Here is a 19,493-nt window from a genome sequence, read left to right as displayed (position 1 = left end):
TTTTTTTTTTTTTTTTTTAATTATTTTTGGCTGCGTTGGGTCCTCGTTGTTGTGCACAGGCATTCTCTAGTTGTGGCGAGCGGAGGCTACTCTTCATTGCGGTGGCTTCTTTTGTTGTGGAGCATGGGCTCTAGGTGTGTGGGCTTCAGTAGTTGCAGCACATGGGCTCAATAGTTGTGGCTCACGGGCTCTAGAGTGCAGGCTCAGTAGCTGTGGCACATGGGATTAGTTGCTCCACGGCATGTGGGATCTTCCCAGACCAGGGCTCGAACCCGAGTTCCCTGCATTGGCAGGCGGATTCTTAACCACTGCGCCACCAGGGAAGTCCCTACGTAGCAGTTTTATTTGTAGTAACCAAAAACTAGAAACAGCCCAGATGTTGTTCACTGGGTTATTAGTGAAACAAACATCCATACCATGGAAAACAATAAAAAAGGAATGAATGGCTTACATAACAGCTTGGATCCATCTCCAAAGAATTATGCTGATTGAAAAAAGCCAATCTGGGAGGTGTCATTCTATTTATATACTGTATTATTCCATTGATATAACATTCTTGAAATGCCAAGATTTTAGAAATAGAGAATAGAGTGGTTAGTTGTTGTGGGGATTTAAAGAGGGGATGGAGGGGAAGGAAGTGGGTGTGGTTATAAAAGGGCAACCTGAGACGGTGATGGAAATGTTCTATATCCTGATTATATCAATGTCAGTATCCTATCTGTGATACTGTGCTATAATTTTATAAGATATTACCATTGGGGAAATTAAGTAACAGGTAGAAGGGATCTCTTCGCAATATTTTTTACAACTTCATGTGAATCTAAAGTTAACCTCAAGATATAAAAAGTGTGATTAAGGAAAAATGAATAAAGCAGAAGGTATCTTTTAGTGAAGTAAATAACACTGAGATGGAAATGTATTTTGTGAGGCTTTTGAGTACCAAAATAAATTTTGGTTTTAATTCGTAAGATAATAAGGACCTGAAAAAAAAGTCTTGATTATAGGTATAGCACAAAGTAAGTGAATAGAAGATTAGTCACAGTAGATAGAATAAATTGTCTTACATATACAATTATGAATTATGACAATCTTTCACAAATATTTTCTAAAACATCATAATGTTTGGAAGTCATTTTCTTAAAAAGCAAAGCTTTAAAGATAGAATTGGGCTGCCAATATATTATTAGTATAAAAAGTAATAGCATTATGAACCTGAAATAGTCCTTTTAGTGCATAGAGGCTAAATCCTAAAACTGATATTATTACTGGAAGTACAACTTTGGCAGATATTGAAAGATATACTTCTTTTTTACGTATGTGTTAATACCTTGATGGTGTTTATAAGTACATTGCTGGGATCTCTGATTATGCTTCTCCATTGGAGCAGCATTATAAATGATTGCTGTATTTCTGAGTCACAGATCTATTTGAAAATCTGAAGAAGGTTTTGGACCATCTCCTCAGATAAATGGACCATCCACCTAATTTTTCATACCATAGGGTTCACAGACCACCTGAAAGCTATCTCTGAATCAGAAGAAAGGGTCCAGAGTATCTGTATATGATTAATTTCAGTGTGATATGTAGTCATCCAAAAACAACTACCATACCATAGGGTTCACAGACCACCTGAAAGCTATCTCTCATTCAGAAGAAAGGGTCTAGAGTATCTGTATATGATTAATTTCAGCGTGATATGTAGTCCTCCAGAAACAACTACCTAATGAGCATGTATTTGCTTGCACAGTGCCTATGGCAGCCACCACATGGGATCTCAAAAGTATTTAAAAAATAATCCCATATGCAAGAGGTTTATGATCCAGTTTAAGAAGTAAGCTGTTCTTATAAAATGATTAATTATTAGATGTTTCAGAATATGAATAGAGTAATTCTTGCATTTTGATTAAAGCATTACAGCTTTTGTAAATTACCTCGAGAAGACATTTTGGTAATTAATGTGCTCTTTTGGACATGGGAGTATGAGGTAGGCAATAGAATTCTTTATGAATATCATGAAAGTAGCAAAGTGAGATAGGAGGACTAGAGATATGGATATATGGATTCATTCAAAACAAATTCAGTCTCTATGCTCTACCATGGGGATATTGCAGTGAAAACTTAGATACAGTCCCTACCCTCATGGAGTTGACAGTTTAAGAGAAATAAATTGTTCAGGAATAAAATGAAGAATAGCTTACTCTGGGCTGGAGTGTGCAAAAAAAGGTTTATGGTGTAGGTTGCATAGAGTTTACTTACTATCCTAAAATAAATTTGATCTTGAACAAGTTTCCTAACTTTTTTGAACCTCAGGGGGCTCATCTGTAAAGTTGAGATACTAATGGATAAAGTAATAAGATATTGAGGTCAGAGCCTGGTAGTTGGTGGCTACTGCTATTACTATTGGTTTGAAGGGGAGTAATGAATGACTACATTGGGATACTCAAAAAAAGAAGCAGGAAGTTAGGGGAGCACAATGGTAAGAAAGCAAGATGAGCATTCCTTTATGTTCAAGGCAGTAGGGAGACTTGCCTGGATAATATAAAAAATTGTATTGGGAGGTAATATGTGTAATTGTAAGCAATGTATAATACCTTTAAAAGAAATTGTTACTGTCTTATTATTTTTTTGATTAACCTCAAGTCACTTTTTGTTGTTGTTTGACAAATAGCCTTTATATGGGGCAGTCTTTTATAATATAAAAGCTTTGCTTATCAACTTTTGCTCATTACTTTTTCAGAGATTGGAAATGCTTATGCGGTTTTAAGCAATCCAGAAAAACGAAAGCAGTATGACCTCACAGGCAATGAAGAACAAGCATGTAATCAGCAGAACAATGGTAGATTTAATTTCCATAGAGGTTGTGAAGCTGATATAACTCCAGAAGACTTGTTTAATATATTCTTTGGTGGTGGATTTCCTTCAGGTATTTTAATGTTAGTTATAAATATTTGTACTTTATGAAGCTAGAGATCATCACCTCCAGTTAGGCTATTTAGAGATTTATGTACCTTCTCCCTGACATTTTCTTATAGTATTATGATCCTGTGATGGTTTTTCATGAAGATAGAAGAAAATTGTTAGACTTATTACCTTTATTGTAAGTCTGTCTTTTTTCTAGAACATACTTTATTTTTTAAAAGATGTTGTGTATTTTACATAGAGCTGAAGAAAGGATCTGTAAGTAGGAAATCCAGTGGCAATGCATTAGTTAAGTGCCAATACAATTGTAGGAGGTAACCTGTACCTTGAAAGACTATTTGACATTGGTTCTTTGAAGATCTTTGTAGATTTCATTAATAATATTGTAGATTGTTAATATGGATGTATGTGGAGGTACTGTCCATTGAAATGTCTGAATCATAAGTTACATATAAAGTAAGTGGGTTTTAAAAAATTACATTAAGATACAAATAATTTCTTAAACTACGCTATCAAAGTAAAATACTCTAGAAGTACTACTAAATGAATAGATTTTTAGTACCAGCATAAGTAGTACTGTGTTTTACTTACATTTACTGTAAGTTGCTTGTGTGGAAATTAATTTTCTTTAAGAGTAGCTTCTCTAAGGTGTTTAAAATTATAGGTCCAGTCTTGTTTACAGCAGTAACAAAAGGTGCTAAGTTAAACATCCCATTCAAAATTAGGATAGTCTTTATGAATGTAGCAATATAATTTGGCCTGGTAGTCCTGTCTGGATATTATTGAGAAAGATTGTGATCATTGATAAGGCATTTTGTAAAGCATCCTTGAAAGAAAGAGGATGTGTAAATACAAATTAATGACTGAAAATATAACCTGCATTTTGACATACTAGGATACATAATTACCTCTCACAAAAAAATTATTCAGACTAATAATTTTGACTAAAAATATGCTGGGAACAATTAGAAATCTTTCAGACAATAGTGAATTTTTCTGATAGTTGATTTGCAGTTCTTTTGCTTGTTATAACATAGTTTACTTTATCAGTGATAGCCATTTCTGGTTGGTCACCTTTTTTGAAAACAACTTGAATGTCCATCAACAAGAAAATGTTTGAAAATTGTGGTCCACCTGTACCATAGTATATTATACAGCTGTTTTTTAAAAAATGAATCAGAGCATGAGCTTTTGATTTCTAGAAGTACTTGTGATTCATTGATAAATGCAGAAAGCAGAGTTTCAGATTAATGATCCAAGGTTTGTAAAATCAACCAACCACAGCAAAAGTCCTCTCTGTATGCAGTATTAGGGAGGACCTCTCATTCAAGTTTTCATCAAGAAAGCGCTTCTCCTTAGTTTAAGGGAAGCAAAGAAGAATCATTCCTGGTTTTGTCCACCCTTCACTCACAAGAGGAGAGGGCAATAAGCATTCATTACTCAAACATGCATTGTTTTAGTAATTAAAATAAATAAATAAAAATATAAAGGAAAATATGATTTTTCTGATGATAATTGTTCTCCCTAATTTAACCTTGCTTTTAATTTTCTAGGTAGTGTACATTCATTTTCAAATGGACGAGCTGGCTATAGCAGTCAACATCAGCATCAACATAGTGGACATGAAAGAGAAGAAGAAAGAGGAGATGTATGTTTATGATATGATTAGAAATCAGAAAATGGCAAATTTCAGCTCAGGAAAAGCATAGAGTTGTCTGAAAATAGGGCAAGTTGTTTTAAAAGGAAGTGATGAGTTTTCTTTTACCAGAGGTGTTCAATAGAGACTAAAGAATCCTTAGGGATATTGGGGGAGCAGGGGTAGAAGTCAAGGTGAGGGGTGGTTGGGCAATATGACACCTTCACATTTGGTATTCTATGATTCTAATGAAGGTAAACTTGCAGTGTGCATGTTCTGAACGTAAATTCTTATTGTTGGTTCTAAATAATTTAGAATTAACACTGAAAAAATTAAATTAGAAGTAACTTGCCTTACTCTAATGCAGTTATACCTAATTGCATATAGCTGTTAAATTACGTGAAGGAGAAAGGTAAATGGAAAGAGCACTGGACCAGAAATTAAAAGGTCTGGTCCCCAGCTGTGCCACTCTCATCAGTGTCCATGTTCCACCCTCAAATCCATGATAAAAATAGTTTTGCAACCTGCTGCGTATTGATAGAGTCTCTGTGTACGAAGAAAAAGAGGGAGACAGAGAACGTCCTCATCTGTAAAATGAGATCAGGTTATACCAATGTTTTCCAAATCATGATCAGGATCTCTAGGTGAAGCACCTAAAAAGTTGTATTATAAGAATCACCCCAGGACGTTGGTATGATCAGGCAGATTTGGAAGCACTGAACCGATGATCTCAAATGTCCTTTCTTCCTCTAAAAATGTTTGACAATTGTTGGATTATTGACAACTAAAGTTATATTACAATTTGTTATTCTTTGATGATTTTTTTGTAGGGAGGTTTTTCTGTGTTTATCCAGCTGATGCCCATTATTGTATTGATCCTCGTGTCATTATTAAGCCAATTGATGGTCTCTAATCCTCCTTATTCCTTATATCCCAGATCGTAAGTAGCTCAGTGAAGTTTTACAAAAAAAGAACTCTTGTTTCTTACCTAACTAACTTTAAAGGGCCTTGTGCTCTTTTAAACTTTTAAGTGCCAAATATTCTATTACTACATGTGTACCTGATTTTAAAATGTCTAATTTTAAAGGTAGTTTACTTATGCAGTAAGTTTGTATTGTGTTAGTTTACATTTCTGTTCTAATGTGGATAAAGACAGAAGTGTTACGTTCGAACTTGATGGCAATTTAATGTAATAGGTAATGTGTTGACATCAAAGACAAAAAGCTTTAGAAGACTTTAAAGACAAAAATAGAGTTGTGATTGATCTCACATAGGATTTGTGTCGTTAAATAGGATATGACTTCACTCTTCTGTTTATAAAATATTGATTAAATAAAAGCAAATATTACTTTTTTGTTATGTGAGGTATTTTTCCACAATATACTTTATATATAAGTGATCAGGACATATAGCAAATTTAATGCAGCATACCTTCCAAAAAACTTTAGTGTAATACAATGAATATAATGGAAACTTTGTAAAATCATATTGCTAGTGATTATATAGTATTAAAAACAGATTGGTCTAAAAATAAGAAGTGATTTATTGTTTACAAATAAGTTTTTTATTAACTAAAAATTGAGAGAACTTACAGGAACATAATGTATTAAAATATGATTACTTTTTTATGACATAAGTGGTGGTTTTAGGTAATTTGAGATGATATTAAATATTTGATTACCAATATTGACGTTTTAATTATTTTTATTAGCTTGATTTGTAGAAGCAGATCAGAATGTACAATTTTAATTAAAAAAATAATGATCAAGCATTTCTTTTACAGTGGATCAGGGCAAACGATTAAAATGCAGACAGAAAACTTGGGTGTCGTTTATTATGTCAACAAAGACTTTAAAAATGAATATAAAGGAATGTTATTACAAAAGGTAGAAAAGAGTGTGGAAGAAGACTATGTGACTAATATTCGAAATAATTGCTGGAAAGAAAGACAACAAAGTAAGTTTATCAAATATTTAACATCTAAAAACTTATTCAGAGTCTTTGGAATTGATTACTGTAGATTTCCCTACTCAAGGAATGTTCTAGAATTGCCTGGCACATACTCGGAGCCCAGTAGTTAAATGAGACAATATGTTTTACTGTACATGTGGTCTTATAACAGTATTTGGCACATGGCAAGAACTTAATAAATGGTGTTTATGTTATTGTTCTTAATAAATATTTGATGAAATAAGTAGATAATATCAAATTTCATTGTATTTAAGATGTTGTCAGTTGTAACATGCAACATTATTTTATGTACCACTAAGAAAGAAAAAAATCCTGGTATAAACTGTGTCATCAGTTTTAATATGTATCCTGTTTCAGAATTAAATTTGAAACTCTTCATCAATTTAGCTTCAACAGGTAACACTTAATGTACAATGAGTTTTGTTGACATTCCACTTTCCTTTACTTATTTTGTAGGTAGAGAAGTTCTTGTGAACACTTAATTTGTTTAGGCTCTTCCAGCCTCAGCTTCCTTAATTTAAGCAGTTATATCTATAAAAATATTGACTATTGACCGTAAGAATCTGCTGAGATGCTCCATGTGAACTGTTATTATAGTTTTTTGTTTTTCTTACTGTTCCAAATAATAATATAGACCATATAGTGTAGACATTGGAATTAAACGGGCTAAAGTTGAATCCTAGGTCTGAAATTTTTAACTGAGTGATTAAGGCCGAATATTCTAACCTCTATGAATTTATTCCCTCGTGTATAAAATGGATGATGATGATGATGAGTGGGTACAGGAAGTAACTATAATTTATATAATGCCTATTTTTTCAGTCATGTCCCAAGCCCTTTATATATATTAACTCATTTAAGCTCCCTCCACAATGACACTGTGAGGCGATTATACCCACTTTACATATGAGGAAACTGAGGCATAGAGAGATTAATTAGTAACTTGCCCAAGGTCATTGAGGTGATCAGTGATTCAAAACCAATTTGCTTTCATAATCTAGGCACTGTGCTTCACAGTCTTCTCTAATACCTAACTTTATGGGCTTGTTGTGAAAATTAAATCAGGCAATAGTTGAAGTGTTTCACATGTAGTAAATACTCAGAAAATGGGAGCAATTATCATCTCTTATTCACTAGGGAAAATTTGATAAAACATAACCATTGTATACTTCTAAGAGAGTTCTTATCTCTGGCATTGGTTTCTTCATCTATATACTGATAGTTAGAGGAGAAACCTCCTTGGTTTCTAAGTCTCTGAGTCTGTGAATCAGTATGTTCTCAAAGTGGAGAAGGTTACATAAGACCAGTGGTTTTTCAGCTGGGAATGATTTGCCCCTGCCTCCCAGGGGACATTTGGTAATGTCTGGAAACTGTGTGCGTCAACACAGGGTTGGGGTGGAAGGGATTGCTACTGGCATCTGATGGGTTAAGGCCAGGGATGCTGCCTAACATTCTAGGATGCACAGGACAACCTCCACACCAAGAATTATCCAGCCCCAAATGCCAGTATTGCTGAGGTTGGGAAACCGTGCATTAGCCAAAGGTCTTAAGGGAAGTATTTCCCAAATTTTACTTATTTAATTTTATTTCACCTAATTTTTTGATCTGTAGCACCTTGCACAATTGTTGGTACAACATAGGCAGAGTAAATTTTTGATGGATATATGAACAGTTGGATGAATGATTAATGAATTCATATGAATGAATGTATGAAAGACTTGCTTATTTTGTGCTAAAAGAATGATGAGCACATTAGATATCTCATTTTCAAATACAAGTCCTAGTCCGCAGCCAAATACGGGTGATTTGGGGGTTATGCATACTTACATTCTATTACCTTAAATAAAAATTGGGAATTGACTGCATAAACAGAAAGAAAGAAAGAAAGATATTCATGTTTATGAATGAGTGTAATGTTATGTTTAAAGTGCCGACTCTGGGACTGTCTTGCAAGATCCTGTCTTCACCAGCGCATTACCTAGTTACTTAACCTCTCTAAATCTTAGTTATCTTGTCATTAAAATATGGACCATAACAGATAATATATGGTAACACTTAGCGTAATGTCTTGTACCCATAAGTACATAAGTATTCTATATTATTATTTTTTATTATTATTTTTTTTTACTCCATCCCTAGCATAAGCCAAGTAGTTTTTGTGGCATAATTTAGTTTAATCTTTTAACAATCCGACAAGATCAACATCAATAGTTTCACAAAATATGAAGAATTGGTCAATCAAGGTGAGGGGTTTTAGAGTGTTTATTGTGGTACTCAACTTGTGTATGTTTAAAATTTTCAATATACAATTCAACAAATTCAGTGGAGCGGGGCTTACTCTTTGTTGCAGTGCACAGGCTTCCTGTTGCGGAGCACCGGCTCCAGGCGTGCTGGCTTCAGTAGTTGCAGCACTTGGGCTTAGTAGTTGCGGCACGTGGGCCCTAGAGCATGAGGGCTTCAGTAGTTGTGGCACACGGGCTCTGTAGTTGTGGCGCACAGGCTTAGTTGCTCTGCAGCACATGGGATCTTCCCGGACCAGGGCTCGAACTTGTGAACCCTGCATTGGCAGGCGGATTCTTAACCACTGCACCACCAGCGAAGTCCCTCTGTGTTTGTTTCACATGGTAGGATTCCAAATGGCTTTTAGGTCTAGTACTTGGATTTCTTTAAAACAAACAAACAGTTAATAGAAATATATTGAAGGACTTATATGAAAACATCTTTGAGTTTAAACAACTAGTTGATCTAAATTACTATTTACTTAGAAAATTTTTTGGTTGTTGTTAACAGAAACAGATATGCAGTATGCAGCAAAAGTATACCATGATGAACGACTCCGAAGGAAGGCAGATGCCTTGAGCATGGACAACTGTAAAGAATTGGAGCGGCTGACAAGTATTTATAAAGGAGGATGAACTGGAATTTTATTTATACCTTTTAGAGTACTCTCTATTTTTTCTGTAAGTAAGTTTAGTTTCATCATGAGAGCTAAAGAAAAAGATTTGATGTTGAAAACTAAACTGAATAGTTGGTCCCTGAAATCTTGGACTGTTTATGACCTACTGGCTCCTTTAAATAGTAAGAAACTGAAAACTAAAATTAATATTTTAGTTATGCTTCTGCGGTTATTTTCACTTTAAAAGCTTATATGATTCCTAACTAAAAATGTCTTGAGAAAGGATTATCACACCTGTAGCCATTTCTGGTTTTAGATTCTCAATTTCTTTCCCTTGTCATGTAAATATTTATGGAATGATCGTTTTCTGTATATACAGATTATTGCCTTTTTATTTAAATTCTTTTGGTGTTTAGCTCCATGAGACACTTTAGTTTAAAGTGATGGAATAAATGTTTTATGACGAAATTACATTTTCCTTGTCAGATGTCCAGTGTGTGGAGGTTGCAATGAAACTTTATCAAAAAGAAAAGAAAAAACAAAAGTTGTTTAACTTTGTGTAAAATCTTGTAGCATTATCAGCGTAGAGGGAATCGATATTTTTAATATTGCCATTATATTCTAAATTATATATTGAGATAAATGAACTGGTGTAAAGTATCAGTTTGCTATTTATTTAGTTTTATGAATTGCTAAGCCATGCATAGAAATGAAATGCTATACTGATAGATTTTAAAGAAAATATGAGGAAACGGCTCTATAAACATTAACCAAAAAGGGTCTTCAACAGTAAATTGCAGTTATGTCATTTGCAATTCCAGTAACTATAAGGCCCCCAAATGTTCATATATATACATCTTTGAAGGCTGCTAAAATTTATGAAGAAAAGGGCCTACCTGTTTTACCCCCCATGGAAATTTGCAGTTTCTTCTTAGTGATGAGGATCCTTAGTAAACAGGATCCAAAACTAAATGAGTTCTTAATATTGTCTAAGTAATAGGAAAAATTACTACTGAAATAAAGCTTTGTGCCTTTTAACCTGATTGCCAACTCGTAAACATATAGGTAGATTAACATGAGACTTACTTGATCAGAGCATGATCTGTTTGGCCATATACAGCAGTGAGCAGAAACATAGCAGTAGGTAGAATAGTGATTTATAGCAAGTTATCCTTACAAAAATTTGAGCTAAAATCTATTCACCATTGAGTAATTCAATTAATCCTATAGGAATAAGCTCCTTATAATTAAATCCATAATATAAATTGGAAAAATCAGCTGGAAATTGAAGTTTTTGGTGCCTGTATGTTGGATGTGAAACTATTTGATTTCTAGTCTATGTTTTTTTTTCTTTCTTCTATGTTTAACAGTTGTATTTTAATGATTTTGCTTTCATACTCATTTAACAGAACATGAGCACATCTTTGGTTAGGTTTTTTTGTGTGTGAGAGAATGCTAGTTAGAGTGCAGTGTTCTTTTATTTAAAGATTTTTTTCTGAATGTAATTTATATACCATCTGTTGAATAGAACTTCTGAAATGACCATTCTTTTTTAAATGTTCTCTTGTATCCCCTTTTCCAGTAAATCAATAGAAATGCTTGATTGTATTAGTTGTTTAACTAAACAGCATACTATCCTAGGAAAACTGGACAGCTTAACCAACTTTCTTTAGAAATGCAACCTTAAAAAGAAAAAATATCGTGCTTAAAAGAAAATACAATTTAAAATATTTTCTTCAGCCTATAGAATTAGTTTCTTAAAAACAAGGTCATAGCATTCTAATTAACTTTGAAAGTTTATATGCATCAGAAAACTTATACAAATATAAATGAAAAAAGTTTCATCTATTATTTTTCCAGTTTTAATGGGATATTTACACTATTGTGATTGATGCTTATGTGAATTGAACTCTTGTTGACTGATTCTTTTTCCCTTAATCCTGACTTTAAGGGGATAGGTGAAGTTATCAAGTTAAGTGAAGTTATATATTGTGAAGTCATACATGGCCTTTGGACAGTACTATATTTCAGTTGCATTACATTTCATTTCATAAAATGCATTTGATAAAATTTTCAAACAACTGTGGGAAATGGCTGATCGAGTGCCTGACAATTGAAGCCACATGTAAAGTATGCAAGTAAAAAGTAAGTCCTTAATGTCAGCTATATCATGGTGTAAAGGCCCGTCCAAGGGTCTTAGAATTTTGGGTTAATTCTACAAAGTAAAAAGACTTCTACTATCTTTTTTTTTTAATCAAAGTGTATGATTTACAGTGTCAGCTATCTTGAGATGTAAGATTTTCACATTTGCTGCTCTTCTAACAAAAATTCCATTTTGCCATCTTATTTTTAGCTACCTGAGCTTTCCAATTTAATTTGATAACTTGTCCTCTTCATTTTAATCATTGCCTAAAAGCCCTCAATCTTTGAGTATTGATTTACTAGCTTTTCTAACTGGTATTTTAGAAGTTTGGCAGCAATTATATTTATTAGTGCTTTACATTTTTATCCCTTTTTAAACACATACACAAACATCATTGTCTTTGCAAGGATTTGGGGGAAAGTAAATAGTACCTTTTCTCCTCCTCTTTTAATTCCTTTGTTTCCAAATAGGTGCTAATCATTTGTAAGTTTTGGAATTTATTGTGATCAAATCTGAGAATTTAATTCTCAACAATGAGAAATAATAAGTGAAAACAATATGTTTTGGGAACAGACTGCATTTGAATGCTTAAATAAGTATTTGTTTCATAATCATTACATTCTTATATATGATAATTACAAAGATTTGGTAGAGAAGAGTAAGCCCTTAAGGTATATATATGCCAGTGCATTAAACCACTTTGCTTTTATGTCAGCTCAGGTGTTACTAGGAACAGGAAGATAGAATTCCAGCCCTTTGCTTTAATTGCACTTTCATGCTTAAGTGTTCTTCCTGTTAAATCTTTAGTTATACTAGTATGTAAAATTGTTACTGAGAGAAATGGTTAACCTCTTGATTTCCCTTTGTTGATTTGTAGTATTTTTAAATGCAGCTGTTATTTAACAGATGTGACATGTTAGTATTACTTAATAATGCATTCTAATGTATTTCATTTAAAAAATATCCCACCTGTGTTAAGGCAGTGAAATATTTCTAGATGTTGGCCTGAGGACCAAATGAGCCGTCTTTTTAGTTAAGTAAGAATTATGTCAAAAGACCAAATGATTCAAAAGGAGAATTTGTGCACTTATTTATTAGCTTTCCCATATGAAGCTTGTGTTCAGTATTACTCTTACTATTATCTGTCGTCATACTGAGTGAACCAACTGAAAAGGCATTCATAATTTTTTTTCTTTTTTTTTTTTTTTTATGTGGTACACGGGCCTCTCACTGTTGTGGCCTCTCCCGTTGCGGAGCACAGGCTCCGGACGCGCAGGCTCAGCGGCCATGGCTCACGGGCCCAGCCGCTCCGCGGCATGTGGGATCCTCCCGGACCGGGGCACGAACCAGTGTCCCCTGCATCAGCAGGCGGACTCTCAACCACTGCACCATCAGGGGAGCCCCATAATCTTTTTTCTTAACTGAACAGAAAATCTTCTGAAAATGAACAATAAATCTTAATTTTAATCTGTACTAGATAGCTGAAAAACCTTGTCTCTTGGCCATATTGGACTACTGCCCAAAGTCCATAAATTCTCCATAAACCCATGAAAAAGAAAAGAGAGTAGTCTCACAATAACTTCAAAGTTTTTTTAATTCTAATTTTTAAGTTCAAAGAAGAAGTGGGTAGAATGATGATCTTCAATAATTCTTGCACATTCCTTTAATAATCTGGCAGGCAATACAGTCCTCGAATTCAGGCTTCCTCTTTGTTTTATTACTATTCAATAGATAGTTTCGTATAAGTGGAAACATTTTCCCTCAAAACACTAGTTCAAAACATATTCCTTATATTAAGGATTATGTAAGCACATTTTTTGTAACTTCCTGCGTGTAACTTTCCTGTTGATATGTGATTCCTTTTCATTTATTTAATTTTATTATCTGCTGGTTTTGGGGCCAATAGATTTGTGAATATTCTGTGGATGTGTCCATGTATACGTGTGTGTGTGTGTGTGTGTGTGTGTGTGTGTGTGTGTATATATATATATATACACACACATGTATATATATATTTTTTTTCCAGCTAATACCTCAAATATGTGATTGTTTAATATATACCACATTATATTTGCACAGAGCAGGGCTTCCATTAGCAGTGGATTTTCTTATTTCTAACTTTGAAAATCAGTCCACAGAATTTCATTGGTGTGGATTCTTTCTGTTGATCTTTTCCATATTTTAACAGAAATTCCTATTATAAGGCCCATACTTCAAATATAATTGTATCTTTCTATAGCAATCTGCAAGTATGTAGGGGTAAGAAGTGTTTCTTGGAATGTTTTAGTAAGTTACCATAAAAAATTGGAATTACTCGTTGCCAAGCTGTCTGGTAACTGCATAACAGATGACATCTGGCATGAGTGTGAATGTCTCATTCACTTCAGTCCAGGAGTTGGGACATTCTAATCTGATATTCTACTTTGCCATTTAAGAGCACCACTAAAATAATAGAGATTTTTCAATGACATCGGAGTATTTTAAGCATCAATTTAAAAATGAACTGCTTTGGACTGTATATGGATGGATGACTATATCAATGAGAAGAAAGAAACTCACACATAAATAATATTTTTATAATTTATTTGTATTAAGAAATGCTTCTTACCTGTTTTGTTTAATTTTTGGGTTGCTACATAAGACTTTCTTTCCATATGAAGTTTAGATCATGTTTTTTAAAAGCTGCAGGTAATTTTCAAGGTGTGATGGAATTTTACTGGAAGCCTTGTGTAAGTTAAATGAAGTGAAATTGGTAAAGGAGATCTTACTTTATTTGTCTATAGTGCATTCAAGATTATACAATTAGATTTCAAAATGAAATTTCAATGAAATGTCTGATTTGTAAAATATTTAATGTTATATCAGACTTAATATAAAATAAAATTTTCTGTGTGAGAACTTTGTTAAAGAAAATGCATTTGATTTTTAATGAATGTTCTGCTGAATGATTTATGATGACTTTTTGTCTTTCAGTCTCTGCAGTTTATCTCAATATATGAATAAAAAGAAGGTCTGTTCTCACTGTAAAGGATTTGTTTTTATCATGTTTTATATTCTTAATATGGCCTTTCCTTCATTCATTCAACCATTCAACAAATGTATGTTTGCTATAACCCAGGCGGTAATATGGAAATTAATCACTGAACAAGGCAAAAATCCTTATGAAGTTTACATCTAGCAAGGGAAATAAATGTCAAGTAAATAACTAATTATAATTATGATGAATGCTACAAAGAAAATTACAAGGTACAACAAAAGCATATATCCGGAAGGCTTAACCTACTCTGGGAGGATTAGGGAAGGTTTCTCTGAGGAAGTGAGCTTAAGCTGAAACCCAAAAGATGAGATAAGTAGGAGTGAGGTGAATGCTAGATAAATATTTCAGGCAGAGTGTGCTAAGTTGATAAAGTCATAGAAACTTTACAGAAGTGAAAACAAACTTGTATGATTATGACATAGGAAGCCAGGCTAAGTTAGAGAATTAAAATAAGATAAGGGCCAGATCCCATGAGGCTATATATAAACCATGATGATTTATGTTCAAAGAAAAACTTTGAGATTTTTAATGAAGGAGTTAACATGATGAGACTTGAGTTTTTAAAATAACATTTTAGTTGTTGTGCAAAGAAGACTGGAGGGCAAAAGTGAATGTAGGAAATGATAGGAAGTATTGTCAAAGGAGAGATGATCATGGCTTGGACCAGAGTAGGAATATAGTGATTGATTTTGAGATACAGTCAGGATGTAGAATCAAGAGAATTATTTGATTGATTGGATTTGGGATAAATGGAGGCAGCAATTAAAAACTTTCCAAAAATTTGGCTATGAAAAGAAGTAGAGAAAAGGGGTGGTAGCTGGAAGATGTGGTTTCTAAGAAGGCTTTTGTTTTTTCAATTATTATTTATTACATGAAACCCTACTACTTATTACATGAGAGACCTTACTAATTCTTTTTATTCTGGTGGAAAGGGGCAAGTAGAAAGTGAAAGAATAGAGAAAAAGAAGGATAATAGCATTAAGTACCTGATATTCTAGAGGATGTTGGAGCCACTGCAAAGATGGAATAATTACTTTAGCTAAGAGACACCACCAGCATTCTTTCAGAAAGGAATATATGGGTTATGGCTTGTATTTTCTTAATAACGTAAGCAGTTTATGGAAAATTAGGGGGTGGAGAGGATGATAAGCAGACACGTCAAAAAGAATGAAGACAATTTGAAGGAATCATTTTCACTGAGTCATCTGACTAGTGAAAAGTAGGATTTCTTTGGGTCCCACAGTGGTGACAGAATTTACAATCTGTTAAATTTTGTGTATTTTTTCCAACTTAGTCCAGCAGCCTTGGCATAGACATGTAGAATACAACTCATTTAACTCTTCCAAATTTGAGGTTCTGTTAGGCAGGAAAGATGGTAGGGGCATTTAAGATGTTGACAAGTGAGTGGTTTCACTGACTATTAGATGTAAGCCAGAGATCGAGGGAATTAGTGATTCCTGAGGTGACCGCCTAAGTCTAGAGAAAGTTATTGTATAGAACTTATAACTGACTAGAGAAAGTTATTGTATAGACCTTATAATTGTATTTTCAGTGGGCCAAATCCCAAACCAGAGCCAAAATCAAAATTTGTAAGACATTTTCCAACTTGGCCAGTGTAAGTGATAAAATTTTCATTTTTGTATGTTGGAGAATCAGCAAGACTCTCCTCCCCATACGAGTTTGAATACCAATAGGATTTTCACACAGACAGCAGAGCCAGCATAAATCCAGATGATTGATTGTTGATTTTTTGATAGGAAACCAGAATCTAAAAAAAAAAACACGAAAAAATTGAGGGCTCTGCTGTATACAACAGCTAAGAGAAATTTAAGCTAAAGAGAAGCAGAAACAAAGGCTCTGATATAATAAACTCAGAACTTTAACATGTGTATGTTTGTTGACTATATAATGTACTAGTATGCTGTGTACATAGTAGAACAAAATAGCAAATTTGTATAATGAGATAAAAATTTTGTGTGCATATGCATGTATGTGTATACTATCTGTTTCTTTCTGAACCTCAGAGATCATCTGTTAAATCCCACTTTGGGGAACTGGCACACGGTCCTGATAATCTTTTAGGTCAGTAAATATTTCCCTTAGTCCTGTACCAACAGCAGTGTTATTGATGGGTAAATGCAAACAGATCAATCTGAGTACATAAGGAACTCTCCTATTGACATGCCATAATTTGGAAACCACCACACTTGGAAATTAAAAATCTTACTAGATTTTTCAATTTGTAGACATCGTAGTATTTGGAGATCTTGGAAAGCTGTGCTCTCCTTTCTTGCCACTGAAGAGGAAGAAAAAAATCAGCAATATTTTCCAGATCAACTACCATATAATAATGTCATTAAAATGGATAATTATGTTAAAATGAAAAGTAGTGCTTCCAGAAATTAGAAGTTCTTGCTAGAGTTCATATTTTTATTTGCCTCCAAACTTGGGGGCAAATGGTGGGGAGGTACGGGGGAAATAAGGAGTTTTAGTTTTAGTCAGGGCCAGGACTAATGGTTTCTTGTAATCACTTTCATTCTACAAATGTTGAAATGAGTACCTACAGAATGCAAGAAACAGAGGCATTGTAGGAAACTGGAAAAAATCTAAACCGTGACCCTTCTTTCTAGACCTTATGGTCTCACTGGGTAAACAAACTAAATCTATGACACATAATTATGCACAGATAAATATCAACCATTCTTGGTAGTATATAGGAGCATTCAAGAGAATGTGATGGATGAGAAGGTGTTATAAGGAAATAAGATTTAAATAACTAAGGCAGAAAATGAAGGGGTTTAGAACATGCCACCCTGAAATATGCCACTTCAGCATATTGATTATTTTGATCTGAAGGCACTAGGAAACAGCAAATGCAGGAAGGGCTCTCTGACCTCCTACTTTCTACTTAAAGGCTTGTCATAAAACTTCCCATGAGAAAGGTGCCCTCCCTCTACCAGGAAGAGAAGAACATTCTTATCACCAGAGATGGAACTGACACTGAAATGGACCTGTGCAAACAAACCTACTAAAATAATCCTTATCTCCCATTAGTTTATCCCATACGTTTAATAGTCACTGTTGTACAATCTACTGCCCCTAGCCCAAGCCCCCTTGTCTGTCTCAACCCCACAATTTGTTTTTTTGTGTAAAAAGGTATATAAACTTTGGGCCTAATGGCTTTGGGTCTTCATTTTCCTTCTGAAGACTCCCATGTACATGTAAAAATATTCAATGGATTTGTATGATTTTCCTCCTGTTAATCTGTTAATTTCATTGTTAGACCCAGCCACAAAATTAAAGAAGGTAAAAGGAAGTTTTGCCTCTCCTACGAGAGAAATGAGCATTTCAGATTCGGGAACCTCCATAACTAGCATGGGAAAATAAGAGTCATTTGGATGGAAGGGTGAGGTAATCAATTCGGCTGGAAGTATAGGATTCACAATAGAGTGCATTTAGAAGTAAAATAAAATGACACGTTAGTGCCAGATTAAAGACTACATCAACTATTGTCTGCAATGGTATATCACTAAAGATTTTTTGATCAGCAATAATGTACGTTATTTTAGAAAGGTTTAATTGGCCATTGTTGAGTGGCTATTGATACAGTCTTGCTGAATGGAATAATGGTTTGAAGAACTGAAAAAATCTAGATGTAAAAAAGCATTGTTAAGGAAGAAAAGAACATGAGGAAGGAAAGAGAGCAAACATGATACCTGATGGAATCTTGGAACCATCATGGACGTAGATCAGGAAACAGGTTTACTGGCGTTTTTAGAGCCTTTGACTTAGAACTGACAGACACGTGTAGAAATATTGAACAGCCAACAAGCAGCTGAAAATGTGAACCTAGAACTCAGATGAAAAGTGCAGATTTAGGACTCACATTCTCAGGACACTGTGGAAAGGGAAAAACAGCAGAGGAATCAAAGACAAACTTTAAATGCCTTCATTTAAGAGGAGGCTAGAGTGGGTGAGGAGCTAAAATAAGTGCAGTGTCCTAGAAGCTAAGAAATGAAAGGAAGGAAAAGGAAGTGATCTTCAATGACGTCAGTTGCTATGGAACTGTCAAGTTCACTTGTAATGACAAGGAGGTCATTTGTAACAGCTGGGAGCTTTGTAGTTTACCATTTCATCCTCCTAAGGATAACTAGGAAATAAGTATCTTTTCACCACGTCTTGGACTATGGTTCCTTTTGCACTTCTACTTTTTGGGATTGGAGTTGACAATCAGTCGAAAACAAGTTCCCATAGACCTCATTTTCCTACCACCTGCTGTAGGTTTTCCTTAAATGTGCACACAAGCAATGCACGAAACAAAAAGTAATGTAGGCAGTCCTTAAAGGTATAGCCTTCTAAGTCAAGGGCCAGTGAAAGAAAGTTGTTCAATGTCTGCATATGTAGAGGCTTCAGGTACACACATAACTCATCTCCAGAAAGCTCATGGATCCTCGATTCAATCTAGACAGGGCCTGAGTCACAGTACGTGGGTAGCACCCATGGGAAAGCCAAAAGAGCTTTAAATTGGGGTCAGAAACTTATGGACCTGGGACTTCTAATCAAGGGCAATCTGGTGTTTGCTGTTCAAGCGTGTAACACCACCCCTTCAAATTTCTCCATCTACAAGAAGAGGTTTTAAGATAACGGGCCCTAAAAAAACTAATGAGATTTTTCCACCTTCTGCAAACAAAAACGTCTTCTTGCTTGCGTTTTCCGGGGGTCTTCACGGCTCAGCGATTTCTTGGGAATCTCGATCCGACAGCCGAGGTCGCGACGTCCGGGTCTCTGTGCAGGTGCAGGAAGCAGCCCCCGGGTTGCGGGGCAGGGCTGGGCGCGTCGCGCGTACGCGCGCTCCCTTTCGCCGAAGCACCTCCCCGGAAATCCGGCGTCA

The 19,493-nt window shown here is 34.6% G+C and overlaps 1 protein-coding gene across 2 annotated transcripts in view; it reads left to right on the top strand.

Annotated features, from left to right (window-relative positions):
- DNAJB14 (DnaJ heat shock protein family (Hsp40) member B14) overlaps nucleotides 1–14,141 on the top strand; it is a 46,501-nt gene extending 32,360 nt beyond the window's left edge. The window contains exons 4-9 of one of the 2 annotated variants that reach the window (XM_065877587.1): nucleotides 2,738–2,923; nucleotides 4,473–4,567; nucleotides 5,386–5,495; nucleotides 6,339–6,511; nucleotides 9,317–9,486; nucleotides 13,953–14,141. In XM_065877587.1, coding sequence (XP_065733659.1) covers nucleotides 2,738–2,923; nucleotides 4,473–4,567; nucleotides 5,386–5,495; nucleotides 6,339–6,511; nucleotides 9,317–9,441 — 689 coding nt within the window. In that variant the 3' untranslated portion in view covers nucleotides 9,442–9,486; nucleotides 13,953–14,141. Of the gene's footprint in view, nucleotides 1–2,737; nucleotides 2,924–4,472; nucleotides 4,568–5,385; nucleotides 5,496–6,338; nucleotides 6,512–9,316; nucleotides 9,894–13,952 lie in introns of those variants that run through there. The other variant, XM_065877588.1, reaches the window with a different exon arrangement.
- The last annotated feature ends 5,352 nt before the right edge of the window (nucleotides 14,142–19,493 follow it).

This window comes from Phocoena phocoena, chromosome 5 (genome assembly GCF_963924675.1).
Source record: "Phocoena phocoena chromosome 5, mPhoPho1.1, whole genome shotgun sequence".
NCBI classification, from domain to species: domain Eukaryota; kingdom Metazoa; phylum Chordata; class Mammalia; order Artiodactyla; family Phocoenidae; genus Phocoena; species Phocoena phocoena.
This window is presented reverse-complemented; position numbering and strand designations above follow the sequence as displayed.